We start from the raw sequence: 20,475 nt of genomic DNA, 5'->3' as shown, positions 1-20,475 counted from the left end.
ATCCCTACATTATGTCATCAAACCAGCAGCTATCTCCCCCCAATGAAAATGAGATAGACAGAAACCTGTGTGTATGCTTCTTTTCATCACAAGAGGGCGGTGTTTGAAAAGCGGGCAAGCAATTTTGCCTTGGTTTGAAAACTAATGGATGCCACAAATTAAAAGGAAAAACATATATTGCACAACATTTTATTTAAAAATTGTGTTGAATTTGTTGAAAACAAAGCAGCCAATCATTGGATTACTTTTGTGTTATTGAAAATTTTAATTTGTTCGTAACGGAACATCTCGATTGAATGTTCCCCCCCAAGATCTGGCCACAGAATCGGCCGCCCATGCCAACTATAGTTAATGATAATATGCCAGCGCGGTTTGTTTGTCAACTAAGGTCTGTAATGAGGACTGACCTTTTTTCTGATAGCGCCCTCTTTTGAATCAATCTCCTTCAGCCCGTTTTTACCTTTCCGTTTGGGGGAACGAATCTCCGGGGACAGATATCCTCCAAGACAAGGCTTTCATGAAATTTGGGTTGCAGTATCTTTTATATAATGGTTAAATGGGCACATTGCCTTCAAATCTCTCTCTAAAATGCTGTTGGAATTGCTCATTTTCCTTGTTTCGAGGCACTGGGCACTATTGGTAATTACTCGAAATAATCACGTTTGCAAAACAACTTACTTGGTAACAAGCAATGGAGAGCTGTTGGAAGTATAAAACAATGTGAGAAACGGCTCCCTCTGAAGTAACGTGGTTTTCGAGAAAGAAGTAATTTTCCACTAAAATATTTGATTTTGATATTCAACCATTCTCATTTCAGAAACAGTAATTGTTTTTATAACCCTAACCGCTCCCTCTGAAAGCGACGCCCCCTAAAAAATAACGACTAAATCTGGTGGCGATTATAAACCAATGAAATCAATTTAAATTGAATAAATTACATTTTATAAAAGTGACAAAATAGAACTGCATATCATTTCTAAGCGCTATAACTTGTTATTTGTGTTTACCAAAATAAACAATATTTTTAAACCATAATATGAAACATGGAAACAAACAAGAAAATGCAAAATCGGACTGGGAAACTTTAGTCCCCAAATAAAGGTGGGGCTTAAGTTGCCTCCGTCGTCATTTGTTCAGTCTCAGTCGTACTTTACTTTAGGCACGATACGGGAGAGGAGGGCATCGTCACTATCTCTTATATGTTACCATACTTTAAAATATTATTTTCCTTTTGTACAGAGGTAACCTCGCCCCCCCCCTCCCCCCAAAATAATAATAATAATTACTAAAAAGAATTCCTGAGGTCCAAGTAAATAATGTAATGAAGACACAATAAAAGGGATAGCACCATATACCCTCATGTGCCGAACATAAAAATAAATCATCAATACAAAAATTGAATGTTTATCATATCAGAAATTGGTTAAAATAAGTCGGACCAAAACCCGGGTCTCAAAAACCAACCCGGGCACAACAAGAAAAGAAAAAAAACCGAGGCGCCCCATGTCAAACTTTGTCAAATTTCAGTTATCCTCGGGGAAAGTATTCCCCTCTGTCGTATAACGCTCTTCCTGCCTGGAAATAACGCAGGCTGAACAAACTAAAGTTATGTCAAAATCACTACCGGAAATAATCAAGCCGTCTGCTCAAAACTACAAGGTCATAAGCAATCTTGTAAAGGGTTTGCAAATTCCTTTTGCATATTAATTAGAGCTCCTGGTTATTGGGGTTTATTTATTAATAGTGGTCTTCAAGGGTTTGGCAAAAAGAAACATTCATTTTCTAAGTCAAACATTCTTTTTGTTGACTTTGATATTTTTGTTTTAAACATAATGTATGCATTTTCATTTTTTGACCGTTTGAATTCCAAAATTTATTATGATATTGCCAGTTTAGTTCTGGGCAGACGAAATATTCGTCAATGGTGAAAGGGTTATTACATAATATATGTTATAAAGTTATATAATATTACTGTGTTAGATTATATATAACTTATATTCTAAGCCTATAATGAAACCGAATCTTGGGCTATATATCTAACTTCCTATAGGCAAGGAACTGTGTTGTTTTTATCTTTTTAATTTCCTGTTGCATTGTAGCTTGTTGACTTCACGTTTTCTATTGTAGTTCCAGCTATCAAGTAATTTCCTCTTCAATTGTGTCACTTGTCATTCGAAGGATAATTAAAGGCACTGGACTCTAATAATGGTAACATACTCAAAATACTCGTTAGCGTAAAAACTTACTTGGTAAACCATTGCGAGAAACAACTCCCTCAGAAGTTACGTATTGATTGAGAACAAGGTAATTTCTCACTGGAAATATCAAAAGACTTCAGGCCTGAAGCCTTTTATAGGCATCTGAAATCAAACAAACTATTTTCTTGCAAACTTCGTTGACCAATTTGAATCAAAATTATCACAGATTTGCTATTAAGTGAGAATAAATGGTCCTTGACAATATTACCAATGGTGTCCATTGCCTTTAAGCCTAAAACATTGGCCCAACGGATGTTCTGAAGCCTGGCCTGTGGTGTGGAGCATATTAAAAAAAAAAACTACAGTCGTAAACTAGAAGTATAATAAATGTAGTTATTCTTATAACCCTAAACATAATTAGGCCAGTATTATTTACATTTTTTAATCGGAGTACAAAATGTTAACTTGTTAACTTAAGTCGTTTTGGTTTTCCTGGCAAATTTCAGTAAGCTTAATTTCTATTTTAGGTATGCTAGTACTCAGTCTTGTTTTCGTGCACATTTGATTTCGTTTTTCTTATTCAAATTCGTTTCAGTCATTATTTTAAAAACAATTTTAACGTTCTTCTTTGAATGAACCAAGTGTTTAAATGAGTGGCATTCGGTGCTGAAATTGGGCGGGAAAACCAAACATTTAAATTCTATGTCTGTCCATTATTGCTCACTTTATTTTTCAAAAAACAAAACAAACACAAAACACCTATGAAAAAAAAAATCCCACCTAATGCCATCACCATAATAATGAAAACAGTTACCACGTGACTTATTATTCCGAGCGAGTTCTAGGTCCTTTTCGAAACCACGGCTTCGGCTTTGGATTTGGCTTCAGGCTCCGCAAAGCACGCACAATATTGTCAAAACAACCGCGAGCCAAGCTATAGCCTGAGCCGCGCCCACAACTCCTTTAAAATCGTCTTTGAAGTATGACATCAAACGGCGCTGGTGCCCGTGCAACTTGAACCTGTGGGTCTTGTTGAAGAATATCCTTTTGCTCCTCGCCTGGTACCCGGGTGATGGCGTAGCGATGTGTGAGCCATGATAGAATGAGATAAACAAGTTGTCTTGCCTCGGGCTGGGCGGGGCATGCACGAACGCCGTAACCGAAGGGAAACATGTGCGCTTTGCTTTGGAAGTTCCCCCCTTCGTCAATAAACCGCTCTGGACAAGGAAACAACAAGCAGAAACGTGTCATTACCATGTAGTTTCCCACTCTCACGCGAAAGTGAAAGTATGGTTTCGAAACGAAAACTGTTTAGATTGAATATCATGTTTTTAAATTATTGAACGAGGGTGCCGGTTGCTACATTATAATACAGTGATGTGAAACTTTCCATTAAAGGAACACGTTGCCTTGGATCGGTCGAGTTGGTCTTTGAAAAGCGTTCTGTAGCGTTTTTTTATAAAATCGGTATGGTTAGAAAGATGGTGTAAAAGTGGAATACAATGATCCACACAAACATGCCTCAAAATTGCGTGGTTTTCGTTTTGCCTTGCGACAAACACGGTCGGCCATTTATGGGAGTCAAAAATTTGACTCCCATAAATGGCCGACCGTTTTAGTTCGCGACGTAAAATGAAAACCGTGCATTTTTGCGTGATACAATGTGTGGATCATTATATTCTACTTTTAACACATCTTTCTAACCATATGCATTTCATAACAAACGCTTTTTATAGACCAACTCGTCCGATCCAAGGCAACGTGATCCTTTAAGAGGCACTGCACACTGTTGATAATTAATTACTCAAAATAATTTTTGGCATAAAAACTTACTCGGTAACAATAGCAATGGAGCGCTGTTGATACTATAAAACATTGTGAGAAACGGCTCCCCTCGGAAGTAACGTAGTAACGTTGCTTTTTGGGAAAGATGTAATCTTCCACTAAAGTATTTGAATTTGATTTCGAGACATCAGAATTAGAATTTGAGGTCCCGAAATCGAGCATCTGAAAAAGCACACAACTTCGTGTGACAATGGTGTTTTTTTCTTCCATGAGTATTATCTCGCGACTTCGACGACCGATTGAGCACAAATTTTCACAGCCTTTGTTATTTTGTGCAGTTGAGATACACCAATTGAGAAGATTGGTCTTTGACAATATTACCAAAGGTGTCCAGTGGTCGATTTCACAAAGAGTAAGGACTAGTCTTATCTCGAGTTAGGGTGAGCTCCATGGGACGAGTAACTCATCCTAACTTAGGGTTAATCTTAATTTCTGCATGCTACAGTGCATGGTTGTGACTCGTCCTAAGTCCTAAGATTAGTCTTAAGTAAGGAAGAGTTTTGTGAAGTCGACGGCAGTGTCTTGTTCTGAAGAGGAAAATACTTCAAATAAGGAGAGATAGGGAGAGAGAGAGTGAGAGAGCTGTACCTGGTTTGTATTCGAATGGTGCTGGCCAAAACTCCTCATTGAAGTGCAAACCATAAAAGTTGGCTAAAACTGAAGTGTCTTTTGGTACGCTATAACCACCTGAAATCAAAAACAAATACGTGATAATTCGTAAGTTAATTAAAAATGTTGCATGTTGGAAGAATGACAAAGATATATAAAGTTTGCGGGTATGCACCATGTGAATTGGCTCTTTTGAGTAGTGTTTTAGTGCTAAAGGTAGTGGACACTAATGTTGGTCACAATGTGATGTTGTTAATAAAACATACCAATACATGTAATTATCAATAATACACGAAGTAACATACCAATAATATACCAACAAATTCCAATAGTATACCAATAATGAGTAGGGTAGGTGGCCTTAGCTTTAAATCTAAACCGGACCTAAGCCATCGATCCAAACCGGACCTTCTTCAGAGGCACATAATATACCAGTATTATCTTCAAGTACGCGCTAATCCTCCAATCAGATTCGCAGAATGGAGTAGTGATAAAAACCTTTATAACACCCCTTGCAAGTATTCTGCCTGCTCATTGGTTTAGAGCGCGTCACATGACATGTCTTAGTTTTGCTAGACGACGGCCGTGTGATAGCGCATCGGTTTGCCATGCGCTAGTCCGAAGACTAGCACACGGCGCCGTGCGCTAGTCCGACAGACTAGCACACGGCGTGCAGTACCCAGACGTCCGTTGCGTGTACGAGGATGATAAATTAATAGTCTGTAACAATTTCGGACTGCACGACACTACATGCAGCACAGTTAAGTGTTTGCAATCTGTATTCGCGTCGTCCGTGGATTGTAGCATTCAGGTCTGTAACTTAATAATAATAGTACAGTATTTAGAAATGTTTGGGGTGTTATAAAACAAATATTGACTGCTTTTACTCGTGCAATGGTTAAAAACTATGACTCCCTTGGTGATCCCCGGAGCGTTCTATTTTCCCTCGGCTTCGCCTCGGGAAAATAGAACGCTCCGGGGATCACCTCGGGAGTCATAGTTTTAACCATAGCACTCGAAGCAGTCAATATTTGTATAATATTGCACGGCTAATATCACTACCATGCGTCTTGTGTGTTCTATGTAACGCGCCAAGTTTGCTTGAAGATAATAAGTTATCACACGCGCGCTCGTGGAAATACGGAAAATATAGCGCGTCTGTGTCCAATATCCAACTCGGCCTTCGGCCTCGTTGGATATGAGACGCAGAAGCGCTATATTTTTCCGTATTCCACTCGCGCTTGTGTGATAACTTATAATATAGCAACAATAATTATACCAATAATATGGCAATAGTATCCAACAATATTATACCAATGGTATACTTACGAAACGTGATATCCTGTGTGGTTTTGTGAGGCACCGAGAGCGGGGCAATACAGGCGTACCGTAGAATCTCTTCAATAGCTGCCCTGACGTACACCAGCGAGTCTCGGTCATCTAGACCAGGCTTTCGGTCCTCGCCAACGACACTCGTAACTTCGGAGGCGATCTTTTCCTGTTTCTCTGGATTTGCTACCATGAGAGTAAGAGACCATAGCGATGCCACTATGAAACCCGCGGTGGCTGTGCAAATAATAATACTAATTAATAACAAGAATGAACAGCTTTTAAATAGCGCAAAAATACAGTGAAGTCTCCAAACGCTTTTGGAAAGTGAAATTTTCCTTTAAAAAAAATATCCCTTTTCTAAAGAATTACCCTGTGGCTTCAAAAGTGGAAAAAGAAAACGTCCACTGTTTTGTTGTATAAAATACCCTACAAGGGCCATTTCGTAAGCTCACACACAAACAGGAAGATGAGCAGGAATAGAAAACCAAAAAGTAAGATGAAAACAGCAAAACAACAAGTGAAACTGATTATTAGTCCTAATCATAATATTATAGTGTAAAGCAATTGTGAAAAACTGTGTCGTCACATCACTATCTCTTGCAATATTTCCTTAAAGGCACTGGAAACTGTGGTAATTGTCAAAGACCAGAATTATCACTTGGTGTTTCCCAACATATGCATACGAGTGCTTCCAGATGCCTAAATAATCAGGCCTGAAGTCCTTAATAATAATTTGAATGAGAAATTACCCGTTAATTTGAGTGAGAACACCCGTTAATTTAAATGAGAACTTGCCCGTAAAACTACGTAATACTTCAGAGGGAGCAGTTTCTCACAATGTTTTTACATATCAACAGCTTTGATTGCTTACCAAGTAAGTTTTTCTGCTAACAGTTACTTTCAATAATTACCATCCAGTACTTTTAAAGACAGTGGACACTATTGGTAATTGTCATACACCAGTCTTCTCACTTGTTTTATCTCAACATGCATGAAATAACAAACCTGTGAAAATTTGAGCTCAATCGGTAGAAGTTGCGAGATAATAATGAAAGAAGAAACACCCTTGTCACACGAAGTTGTGTGCGTTTAGATGGTTGATTTCGAGACCTCAAATTCTAAACTTGAGGTCTCGAAATCAAATTCGTGGAAAATTACTTCTTTCTCGAAAACTACTCCACTTCAGAGGGAGCCGGTTCTCACAATGTTTTATACTCCCAATCTCTCCCCATTACTCGTTACGAAGTAAGGTTTTATGCTAATAATTATTTTGAGTGATTACCAATAGTGTCCAGGTTTTTTTAAACATGATTTTAGTATAACTTACTTCCGCCGAGATAGTTAGATATTACTTGGTAGACGTGTGTGTCGGTCATGAACTTGTATTTCTCAGGATCAGCTTTTTGGCCCAGATTGCGAGCATTTATAACACCGTCCATCAAATCACGGAGATTTTCTGGGAAATAAACGCAATTTTGGAAGGTGAAAATCAATCAATAAATCGACCAACTAGTCAATCAACCAATCAATCAATCAGTCAATCAATCAATCAATTAACAAGTCCATATCGTCAGTTAGAATTTTCCCTGCTAATCCAAATCAATATGAATTCAACTAATGAACGCAATTTTGAAAGATGAAAATTAACGAATGACTCGATCAATTAATCGGTTTTGGTGAATGTGTTTATTGTCATACCTGGGTCAAGACTCTCTTTGTGTCGCTTGAACTCTGACCTCAGAAGTCCATTTAGGTCACTTGTTGTATTTTTTATGAACCGGATGCCACTACTCGGAATGTGACGTAAGCAAGGTATGACGTCAGCCTTGTTTCTGGGTCCAACGATGTAGGTGTACAGGTCACCACCCATCAGCTTACTGACGCGTTCGTGTACCGATGCATCGGCCCTGTTGACAATAATCAAAATAGTCAATGTATGGCCTTTTCGACAAAAAAGTAGGTGTTTTTTCCAAAATGGCCGCCCGGCCCCTTTTTCGTCTGAGTTAAACAAAACAAAAAAGGAGGGAGGCGCGGCCCCTAAACAATCGTTAACTTTTTTGCCTTATCAACGAATACAATTACCCCTATATGAACATAATTGTTATGTGTAACGAACTTGGCCTATCTGCTTTTGCTTTGCATCCCAAAAAAATCAACCTCGGTTGACAAAACTCGGGCTATACAGCCGTTGCGATAAGAAGTTGCTTTAAAGACACTGGACACTTATTGGTAATTGTCTTCACAGTTTTGGCGTATCTCTACATACGCATAAACATGTGCAAATTTTAGCTCAATCGGTCGTCGAAGTTGCGAGATAACAATGAAAGAAAAAACACCCTTGTCACACAAAGTTGTGTGCGTTGAGATGCTTGATTTCGAGACCTCACTAAATTATAATTCTGAGGTCTCGGAATCAAATTAGTGGAAAATTACTTCTTTCAGTTTCTCGAAAACTATACGTTACTTCAAAGGGAGCCGCCTTCTCACAATGTTTTACACTATCAACCTCGCCCCATTACTCGTTACCAAGTGAGGTTTTATGCCAATAATTATTTTGAGTAATTACCAATAGTGTCCGATGTATTCTGGTCATGAAAACTTGATACACTATCTAACGCAATGGGATATGAATTGGCAAGAATAAAATTCCGCCACAAAACAGGTCAACGTTGTCGTCATCAAGGTCATACCAGGTGTTTTTGTGGTTTTCTGATTAAAGTGTCCTTGGTCGTATAATGACACTTATGGTTTGTGCTGCCAGGTAAGGTTTATTGTGTTTCCTTTTCCTGTAATAAAGCAGTAAAGGCGTGTTTGCATAACATTGCTTGAGTAATTAACACGAGCATACCCCCATACGATTCAACACTAACGGCCTACTGTGGAAAATGAGCATAGATGTATAAACAATATCAATGAACAAAAAATAAGTAAAGTAAAAAAAAAAGGGAAGAAGTTTCTTAATATAAAAAAATAACAACTTTGAAAAGTTCAATACCAAAAGAGGGCCTTTTTTGTATTGATGTGTATAAACTAAATGCCATTCATAAAATGTACTGTTTTTGGCCATTTGCTTGTTTTTTCTTTACATGTTGCTCAATTAATGAGTAGTTGGTTTTAATAGTTTGTGTAGTTTTGTATATTGACGAAGTTTTAATAAAATTCATTTCAGGGGGGGGGGGGTTACTTTCAAATAACAGGGTATTTTAGTCGACGAAAGACAGGTGATACCTCGGGGGCAAGTCAAACTGAAGCCCCACGGCGGTTTGCCAACGTGGCACTCGGTTCCAAAGTGTCACCATAATGTCACCTTGACAAAAACCCAGGTGACTTTGTGCATTCCTGGGCCCAACTTCATAGAGCTGCTTAGCACAACAAAAATTCTTAGCATGAAATTTCTTCCAGTGGTAAAAACCGGATTACCAACCTAATTTCTATTTGTTGCATATTGCTTGTTACATGTATTGAGCTGTTGTTTGCTTATCCTGAAAATCACGTGGAAACTTGGTTGGTAATCTTGTTTTTATCAAGGCAAAACATTTCATGCTAAGCAAATATTTGTGCTTAGCAGCTCTATGAAATTGGGCCAAGATATTTGCTGTATTACATAATGACGAGAAAAGTCACTTTTTGCACTTCAACATTTTAATAGAGATTTGACAAGTAATAGCTGAACTATTTGAAATGTGACCCATTTAAATTGGATAGTGCAATCTCAGAAAACTGTGGGTTTTTTCCCATCTGATAAAAGCTTTTAACTTCTATTCAATCGAGAGCACAGCGTCATGGTCAGCCGATCACATTCTAAAAATCAATCTGAACTTTAAAATGGAATCTATTCAGGTCCATTGATAGCCTTGATCAAGGCTGTGTAGACTAATAAAGCTAAACCATAGAGCACCTCAGCCGCCCGAAAAAATACATGTACATGTATAGAGAGAGGTTTCGCGTGACGTCACATAGGTCAGTTTTTGACACCCGCCGCAAAGCAGTTCAAGTGTTCATTAGGGTTAAACATCGTAAGCCAGGAGACTGTGGCATTTCTTTGTTTGGCTACCATCGATTGTGCACCAAGCAGGGCCAAGCAACGGCTGGGGATCTATGACCCTATTAACAAGGTGTTTCAATTTTTCTCCGATTAATTAGACACACCGGCTAAGGAAAAAGTTGTTATCATTTCATGTTGATTGGTTACAGTATATGCTAAGTAAGTCATTTCGTATTCAATGTCAATCTAAATTTATAAAAGCAATAAGATCCATTGATGTTGCACTGACTCATGATAAATGAATAAATAAAAACAAAATCCACAACTTAAAATAGTTACAATGTTGGTTTTATATCCAAATCCATCAAAGAGTAATTGTGCTTTTTTAAACTATGGCTTCTTTGACATTGTCCTCTCTTTAATTTATTTTTGACTTGCTTTTCAGCAAGCCAAAGACCTTTCCTTTCTCCTCTGTTCACTCCAATTTTTGATTTGTATTTAAAAATTGTTTTACACATTTAAAAATGCGTACATGCAGGTCTACATGTACAAAGGTTTAATTCGGCCTCTGGCCCGCGCGAATAATGTCTTGTAAGTTGTGCGAAAAACCATTTCAAAACAAATCAAATCTATGTCTGAGCGTATTGTCAATGGTATTTTTGTTAAACGTGAATCACCGGCACCCCTTCAGAGAGTTGAATCTAAAATAATTATACCAGATCTCATATGTTTTGTGCCGATGAAGGCCAGCTAATACCGTATCAGCATTGCCGAAAACAAGTCATTTAATTTTCAAAGCCATTGGACACTTTCTGAGCAGATAAAAAATTAAAAGTTCACAGAAACAAAAATTACAAATAACTTAAAAGGTTTACAGAAGGTAATGGTGAAAGACTGCCCTTGAAATATTATTCCATGAAATGCTTTACTTTTGAGAAAACATTAAAACAATTAATTCTCGATATCGAAAATAACGGATTTATTTTAAACACATGTCATGACACGGCGAAACGTGCCGAAACAAGGGTAGGTTTTTCCCGTTTTTTTCTCCCGACTCCGATGACTGATTGAGCCTAAATTTTCACAGGTTTGTTATTTTATATATAAGTTGTGATACACGAAGTGTGGGCCTTTGGACAATCTGTTTACCGATGTTGTGCGATTGCTTTACAACCCCAGTTCCGATTTGAACACAAATAATTTGTCGCAATAAGGGCGGCCTCAAGAGTATAAGATACAACTCCAAAGTTTGTTACAGATTTTTCTGGACGTGCAATTGATTGTAGGGCCTATGCATCTATGGACTTAAATGACCTAAATTATTGATATAAAGTGTATGTACTAATACATAACAGAGCTCTGGGTACGACATTGCTGAGTAAAGTTCGGAGACCAGTCGGCAGGTTTGAATTCATGGATCTTTGTTGTTTAAAATTTGCTTTTTTTTACGAATTTAAAAATTCGTGAGTGATTTCTCACAGTATGGGCGTTGACTTGCGTTGTTCATTGTTCTATTAAACAACATACCAAATAAAATACTGAAGGAAAACTTTCACCAAGTTTGTCTGTCGGAGAAACTCCAACTTTTTCGGTTACAAACGTGCGTCTGCTGTTGCGAGCAGACGACGCGTTTCAACCGAAATAGTACTCAACATGGCCGACCGGCGGCGCGCACAACGAACTTTTTGCGGGGTCACGCAACCTCTCTAGACCTTATGCACATGACGTCATTTCAGTAGGGCGCCCTCACCTAGAGGTCAAAAGGAGGTTGTTCATTGGCCAATACTGTGCGCCGCGTGACAAATATGTGCGTCTCGATTGTAACGTCACCGTTTTCCCTCTAAGGTCTATAAGGTTTATACTTACTCAAAACCAAAGCAGAGATGGCTCAGGACACCGGCGACTGCTGGTATCATTATATCTTTAATATTCACTGGTTTCCCTTCTCGTTGGTCCAAATCTTCCTCCAGCTTTTTGAAGACAACGTGAGCTATTTTCTCGATCTTTTTATTGGCTGTAAAGTCTCTACCAATTGAAAAAAAAAAAAAAAAAAAAAAAACATCAACAATCAATCTCAGGTTGTTACATATTAAGTTCTTCTCTTGAATTAAGAAATGACATGGTGTGTAACTATACAGGTATTCAGGCCTACGTCTTGTCAAAATAACAATATACTACAAAATTTAAATCAAATCCGTTTTTCTTGCAAACATTTGCTTTTCATGTTTTGATGTTCTTGTTGTTTTGATAAGTTATATCACCCTTTGTTCATTGTCTTTTAACTAGCCTCTTGTATCCTCAATGTATTGATCTAACAGTATGTGTTAATGTTCCATTGAAGATGTTTGTACTTTGTTTTCACTGGTGATGAATAAACGGAGTCTTAGAGCTCCACTCAAAAGAAAAAAAAACATACAAAACAAAATTGTTTAATGATTAATGCATGAAAAGATAGGGTCGTTGTTGTTGTTGTTGTTGTTGTTTTGTTTGTTGGTGGTGTGTGCCTGTTGTGGTTCTGTTCTTGTTTGTTTATTTGTTGTCGTGATTTTGTTGTCGTGATTTCGTTAATTCTTTTTTTTTTTTTGGGGGGGGGGGGGTTGTCTGTTGTAGTGTGTATTTTTCAAAATTTTCAAACATGTCTTTGTTATGAATATGAATGATCTTTGTACGAGTGTATATAATACAAATATATTTTTTCAATTTGCTTGTTGGTTTTATTATTGTTTTTCATTTGTTGTTGTTGAATGTTTTTTTTTTTTTTTTTTTTTTTTTGGGGGGGGGGGTGCCTGTTGTAGTGTGCAGTTTTCAAAATTGTCAAACATTTCATTGTTATGAATATGAATGATGCTTTGTACAAAATGTACATAATACATTTTTTTTTTCAATTTGTTTGTTGGTTTTGTTATTGTTTTTTATTTGTTGTTGTTGTTGTTGTTGTTGTTGTTGTTTTTTTTTTTTTTTTTTTTTTTTTTTTTTGGGGGGGGGGGGGGGTTGTGCCTGTTGTAGCGTGCAGTTTTTACAATTTTCAAACATGTCATTGTTATGAATGTTGCTTTGTAGGTATGTATTTTTCAATTCCAATTTAAACGGTGTTACGAAGTCGTGGGTGGTGGGCGGATGAAGGCCGAGACCGTTGACCGAGGAATAAATACAGTTTCACTTTAAGTTCCTTGACCTGAATTTCACCGAAAGAAATTAATTCTTTTTTGAGTCTTTGCACTCAACAAGTTTCGTGCACAATTGTATCTACTCGAGATAACCTCAGGATTACAACAGAAATTTCATTTTTCAGTTTGTAATTAATCACCACTTTTTACTGGCGGATGTCTTCGTGCAAACTCACAGTGTGCTCGAATCTATACATAAAAAAGGTTGTTTATTTTTAGATCTAATTTTATGGGTCAGGTCGGCAAAATATGGAACTATGCATCCTAAATTCTATGTTCTGTTTTCAAAGACAAAACTCATAGTGTTTGTTTTTGCGATCCACTCCGATATGAGTATTTGAAGTGTAGGCCTATTCTATACTTTCTCGAGTTCTGAATACCAAATCCAGAGGCACATCACTCGGTTGGCATTCGAACCCACAACCTTTGCCTTGCTGGGGCGGATGTCTCACCACTAGTCCATCGAGCTAGCCAGTTTTTCAGTTCTTGTGAAAGTATCTACACATCGGTGTACGTGCAGGGAGAACTAAATTAGTGTCACACATGCCAAATTAACATTATTCCAGAAAAAGTTACACTATAGGTTTTGCAATAAACACGGACCAAATTTCGAAGAGCTGTTCAAGCAGAAATATGCAGGACAGCTACCAGTTACAAATTGTACATGTGACATGGTAATTTGAATGGTAACCTTCCGGCAAGTGTCATTCGTTTGTGCTTATACATGTTAGGGTTTTGTGCTCTAAGAATTGTTGCCCTGTTTAGATAACTGTTAGTTATACAAAATGCATACCAACCTGAGATTTCGTATTCCCAACTCACGCAGTAGCACCCAGTCTGGACTATATGATCCAAGTGATATGTCTTTGCCGTTCTCGTTTAACATGTTTGCTGTCAAGACGAAAACAAAGAGGAAATTAACAACTGCAACTTATGTTTTACTTTTTACTTTTAAATCTTCGGACATATTTGTTGGTTGTAAAGGCCGTTCAGGGTAAGAACGGGTAGTTTGTATTTCATTATTCTCTCGCAAATTCGATGACCAATATTGAGCCAAAAATTGTCAGAGATTTGTTGTTGTTGTATGCATATGTTGGGATACACCAAGTGAGAATGTTGGTCCTAGACAATTACCAAAGGTGTATCGTGCCTTTAATAACAGTTCCCTTTAAAGGGAAGGTACACGTTTGGTAATTAATCAAAACAAATATTTACTTAAAAACTTATTTGGTAACGATAATTGGAGAGCTGTTGATAGAATACAACATTGTGGGAAACGACTCCCTCTGACGTAACGTAGTTGTTGAGAAAGAGGTAATTTCTCACTAAAATAATAAAAGACTTCTAGCTAGAAGTCTTTTATCTGAAATTCTTATCTAAAGGCACACTAATTCGTCCAGCAATGGGTGTTTTACTTTCTTCATTTTATCGCAACTTCGATGACCAATTGAGCCACAATTTTCACAGGGTTGTTATTTTATGGTTATGATGGGATACACCAAATGAAAAGACTGGTCTTTGACAATTACCAAACATGTACTTTCCCTTTAACTGATAATTATGACTTAACTCACATGAGTAATTGACCGGTCTAGAACCCATCTCTTTGGCGTAGTTCAATGCCGCATCCTTGATGGCGGCAAACGTATTCAGCATTATGGCCCAATGGCCGACCTTCAAAGACATGACGTCACCATACTCCTTCCCAATCTTGTCTAGAGTTACCCACGGTGGCGGGGGTGAAGATGACATAACTAATAATGGACGAACAGAAGATTTTACCTTCTTATTTATTTTTTTAACAATTAAATTCAATTTAATTCACAAAAGTTTATTTATCTTTAGGCAATTACATTATGGCCATCTCCATATAAAGTCGATAATGATTACTTATGACAAGAAGTTGACAATATAAATTGTTTAAAAATACAAAGATTATTTGAAAAATGACAATAAGCAGAAGTGTAAATGTGATTGAAACAACAGCAGTTATGTATAATAATAAAAATATTAATTGAATATACATTAATAAGAACGATTAACAATTTTTTATGTTTATGTGGCCTTATTTCCCTCACGAACCAGGGGCACTCATGTGACAAAATAATGAGGATCGCGGGGAATGTGGGTGTGGTTTAGCGGTAACAATTCCATCCCATTAGTGATGATTTTTTCAAAACAAACAATTAATGACAATTAAAAATTTCAGTAAAGCATAGATTTGACAAGCACCCTCTCCTGCTTAATAGTGGACAAAAAAGGATGAAAGAAATTGATCATTCTTAAGAGGAGTTATGTCTATTTTAATTTTGCAAGCTGTCCTGTCGGAATATGCCTAGGCCTACTTGACAACACAAATAAACGACCTTTTGCTACTTGATGATTAGATTCAGTCAACCATTACATTCCATGGACAGCTTTAAACATGAGTGCTTTCAGAAAGGCATTAACTTCTCTTAGTCTAAGAAATGCTCAATTTGTTTCGTTCCCTTTTTTCAGGTAAGCAGATGAAAGAATGCTTGTTTACTATGGGTGCGTTCGTTTAGCTTCCCCAGGTCGACCCCGGTGTGTGGCGGGTTTTTTTTCCCAGGACGAACGTGTGCAGATAATAACACACGTTCGTCCTAGAAAAAAAAAACCGTCACACACCGGGGTCGACCCAGGGGAGCTAAACGAACACACCCTAGGTGCATCACTGGGGTTTTGAGTGTCAGTTGTCGTTTTGTTTTTCTAAATAATAAATCTCGGTCAACTTCCATTGACTCATTCTGTACAGCACACCAAGAAACCGGGCAGCGCGCAAACGGGTAGGAGGGGACAATAACTCGACGCAACCTTCGGATCCAGTTTGTGGTGTCCTGCTTTCGTTGTTCTATTTATTCCTCTATCTAAAGAATTCACTCGTGGGGTCAAGGTTGAACAAAAATGGCTCCCTTACGGAGGTCATTGTTCTAATTGTGTACAAGACCACGCAAGGTCACACTCACAATAGCCAGTGAAGTTCCCAAATTAATATAAAAACCGTTTCAAGCCGTGTCAATGCCGTATAAAGTAAGGACATTGAGTTCAAGCAAAGAACACCTCCCGTGGGAATTTACACTTATATACAGTACTTCAACACAGAGGCAAGACATTAATACAACCAAGAGGCAAAAACCGACAATCTAATTCTTCTTCTTTCCATGAAAAGTGCAGCCTTCAAATGATTGTTTTGTTATTAGTTATTTATTCAGCAATTTCAAAGATGCATGACAATAAACAAAAAATACTTCCAGATGGGCTAGGAGAAGCAAAACCCAAGTAATTTACTGTCTCTCCACATAACAATGGTGGTAAAACAAATGTAATGGGATGAAATTGCAGCCCCCTTTTTTTGTTACCCCTAGTTTCCCTATGTCCTGCTCGGACTAGGGCGAGTCTAGGGGTGGGTGGTTGCCCGGTGGTGTGTGATGAGTGGGTGATTGGTAGCAGGCTGAGCAACCAATCACGGCTATTGAGGAAGGGATGTCTCAGGGGTCAGTGACCAAAAAAAAACGAGTAATAAAATGTAGGTCTTATATATACCCTTTATGGATAACTTGTTCACTCAGTTTTACAAAAAGGGATATCTCATAATTGAGGTAAATAACAAATTCTGTATTATTTCATATCGAATGAAAAAGTGGTGCACCGCCATGAGGGCGCCAAACGGAAACTTCCCAATTGATGATAAGAAAATTAACTCTGGGTGCGTTCGTTTAGCTTCCCTGGGTCGACCCCGGTGTGTTGCGTTTTTTTTTTTCAAGGACGAACGAGGGCAAATAATTAACCACGTTCGTCCTGGGGAAAAAAAATCGCCACACACCGGGGTCGACCCAGGGAAGCTAAACGACCCTCTATAAATGCATGTCCATGTACATGTTGTCAACTATAAAACAAATAATAACATATATAAGACATGGAATGTGTGCAAGGTAAAGTTTGTCATAGTTTTGGGTTTATTTAAACTTTAAAAACAAAGACGATTACTTACTATTTAAATGCCCCAAGAGGAAATGAGCCGGTGGCGACGGGGGCGGATTTTCTCCACGGTGATTTCCTCCACCAATACACACAACGAGCAAAACTACCAGAACGACCACTGTTGCACCAAGTATAATAGAAGTGCCAGTTATCTGAAAGAGACTGTTGGTCGCAACGTCGCCTCCAATGGCTGCCGAGATGAACATTTTAAGTTTATTTGTCTTCAAGTTCCCGAATTCGTCTTGAAGGTGCCTTCAGTTGCACCCAAACGTTACATGTGGTGATGTGCTGTAAGATTTGCAGAAGCTGTTGTCCCTACCTCCATATCCCTACACAGAACTAAAGACCACACATTAATTTGCTATAGAGCATTGCTTCGTTCGCTGGTTGCACGGTCCATGAACTCAGTGATCTTTGCGCACCTTTTCTGAGTGGCTGTGGCTCACGGTAGCGGCTTCTGGCTAACCGGGTAAGATGCATGGGTGAAACACAGGCTCTGCCATGAGTCGTAGCCACTGTGGAACCGGACTAAGGGTTGAATGGCTTGTTGACAAGTAATGCTTCAATAATAATATAATATCGAAGTCTTATATTGCGCACGTATCTACCAAACAAGGTACTCAAGGCGCTGAGTATATACAAACTTTCAGAAAGATAGGTTACTGCAGTGATGAATTCTGAGACCCAATTCTTTAGCACCTTATAAGGGTTTACAAGGTGCTACGGCGCATTAAGCAGCCACAATCAATAGCTTTGTACCCAAAGTTCCTTCAACTCTTCGGACTGTTGTTTATAGTTGTTTAACAATAACAATGAAGTGTGTTTCCTGGTAGTGAAAGAACCAAGATGAAAAGGAACTTTGAAGCTCCAACCATAGAGAAAGGACCAGCTTTCCCTATGCTCCAACCATCATGCTATGGAGAAAGGAACGTAGAAAACATACTAGTGCATGCCTCTATGTGTGCGTTCGTTATAGCTTCCCGTTATTTGTTCACATTCCTTCTCCGAGTTATGCATTACGAACAGCTGCAGCGCTCTTTACCAAGTTATAAATTGTTATGGTATTTAAATTGTTGAATAAATTCCAAAGGATACCCGCCCTTTAAAGACAGTGGACACTATTGGTAATTGTCAAAGACCAGTGTTCTCACTTGATGTATATCAACATATGCATAAAATAACCAACCTGTGAAAATTTGAGCTCAATCGGTCGTCGAAGTTGCGAGATAATAATTAAAGAAAAAAACGCCCTTGTCAAGCGAAGTTGTGTGCTTTCATATGCTTGATTTCGAGACCTCAAATTCTAAACTTGAGGTCTCGAAATCAAATTCGTAGAAAATTACTTCTTTCTCGAAAACTACAACACTTCAGAGGGAATCGTTTCGCACAATGTTTTATACCATCAAACTCTCCCCATTACTCGTTACCAAGTAAGGATTTATGCTAATAATTATTTTGAGTAATTACCAATAGTGTCCACTGCCTTTAACTCGCACGATGACCTCGAGAGGGTGTTCTACCTTTGTTGTAAAATCCAACGGCATTCGCGGAATTTTCGTGTCAAAGGAAAAAAAAAATGATTGTCACGGGAGGTCACCTTTACCTGTGTTCGTTGATCCACAGAGGTAAACTCACCTTGCACGGCTTACAATGTGCATTTAAAGGCACTGGACACTATTGGTTATTACTCAAATCGAAATCAAGCGTCTGAAAGCTCACAACTTCGTGTGACAAGGGTATTTTTTCTTTCATTATTATCTCGCAACTTCGACGACCGATTGAGCTTAAATTTTCACAGGTTCGTTATTTTATGCATATGTTGAGATACACCAACTGTGAAGGCTAGTCTTTGACAACTACCAATAGTGTTCACTGTCTTTAAAAAAAGAAGACCGAACAAAACATTCTAATACATTCTACATGGGTACACCACTCCAAAAACCGACAGTAATTTCATGCCATCAAGTATTGTGAGCTGGTTAAGCGGTTGCGCCTTCTATAAAAATGGACATTTATTTTCTACCCTGTCTTCTTCCACAAAGCCTAAACAATGATTGTCGGCTCAATGATTTGCTATTAGCCAGGGACCCGAAACCCTACTAGCCTTACTCACTATCACGGGTCCCTCCACAGTTTTATGAACTGCCATACTTATTTTTCTCAGTGTCTGATAACTTACAATTGACATTGTCTTTTATTTTGAAACTTTAGACAAAATAAACTGATTGACTGATTGAAGGTGACACTTTACGTATTTTCATAATAATAATAATTTTGACGAAGCAACCCAGAAACCCCCCAAAAATTGCGTGTGGCACTAATTTGTTTCCAGATATAAGTTATATTATGAAGCCATTCAAAATTAAAAAATCCAAATTGAAGGTGGGTCATATAATCTTTTGAAATAAAATCGGTGTTTTTTGTATATTTTTTTTTAAACATTGTGTATTCTGATTGTCACCAAAGTAAGTTTTGCTTTTGCGTTGCTCATTGCGCCTGTTTGTTTTAGCTATTAAAATTATTCAAACTTTATCAGATGTATAGTTCATGGAAAAAAAGATAATACATAATGATTTCACACACAAAAATACCTGATCAATATGAGATTTAATTTATTACCGCTTACTATGGCACCTATGTACACTACTACACAATATATCTTAGTTTACAATACCGTCCTGCACCAACTGGACTCAAATTTACACATGGGTGTAATACACTGAACAACATCAAAACTAACACCATAGACTTAAGTTTTTTTTTCTGGCTTCTGTAAATGTCCCATTGGTTTGTTCCGTTCCTGTTAAATATATATTTTTAAATTACATTTTCAGTTATGTTTTTGTTTATCTGCCCTGGACTGTCTCTGACTCAAATTATTGTACTTAAAGTCACCTGGAAGTGGTATTTTATTCAAAATAAAGCTTTTGTCACTAATATATGTGTTTTGATGAGTGGAATGTGAATAAACTTTTAACTAAGGTTTAACAAAATTAGTTCTCATGTTATTTACAAATTTAAGATTAGACCCCGACCCGAGAGGGCGCTGTTCGTGACGTCAATCGAGGCAGACTTTGCCTGCAATGCGTAGAGTAAACACGCTTGCAAAGAACATGTACGGACTAAGTCGTGAGTTTGTACATTCCAAAAATAGATTTTTTTGTTTTTTCCGGCAATGCCGACCCGGTGTATTGCTGCTGAATGCAGAAAAAAACTTTTTTGAAACGTACCAACTCACGAATTGGACGTACATGTACTTTGCACGTGTGTTTACTATACCGATGCAGGCAAAATTGACGTCACAAAAGGGGTAGGCGGAGTCAGCCCCCCAAACAAC

The 20,475-nt window shown here is 37.9% G+C and overlaps 1 protein-coding gene across 1 annotated transcript; it reads right to left on the bottom strand.

The window, feature by feature from the left end:
• Nucleotides 1–970: 970 nt before the first annotated feature.
• On the bottom strand, nt 971–17,740 carry LOC117303633 (steroid 17-alpha-hydroxylase/17,20 lyase-like). Its single transcript, XM_033787848.1, has 9 exons — nt 17,149–17,740; nt 14,711–14,890; nt 13,934–14,027; nt 11,836–11,994; nt 7,683–7,891; nt 7,312–7,440; nt 5,982–6,218; nt 4,632–4,730; nt 971–3,415 (listed from the first exon to the last, which is right to left on the bottom strand). The coding sequence occupies exons 1-9, from the start codon at nt 17,342–17,344 to the stop codon at nt 3,162–3,164; spliced, it is 1,557 nt and encodes a 518-aa protein (XP_033643739.1). The 5' UTR covers nt 17,345–17,740; the 3' UTR covers nt 971–3,161.
• Nucleotides 17,741–20,475: the final 2,735 nt, after the last annotated feature.

Source organism: Asterias rubens, chromosome 20, assembly GCF_902459465.1.
Source record: "Asterias rubens chromosome 20, eAstRub1.3, whole genome shotgun sequence".
NCBI classification, from domain to species: Eukaryota; Metazoa; Echinodermata; class Asteroidea; order Forcipulatida; family Asteriidae; genus Asterias; species Asterias rubens.
Note: the sequence above shows the minus strand (reverse complement) of the source record. Positions and strands in the feature narration are given on the sequence as shown.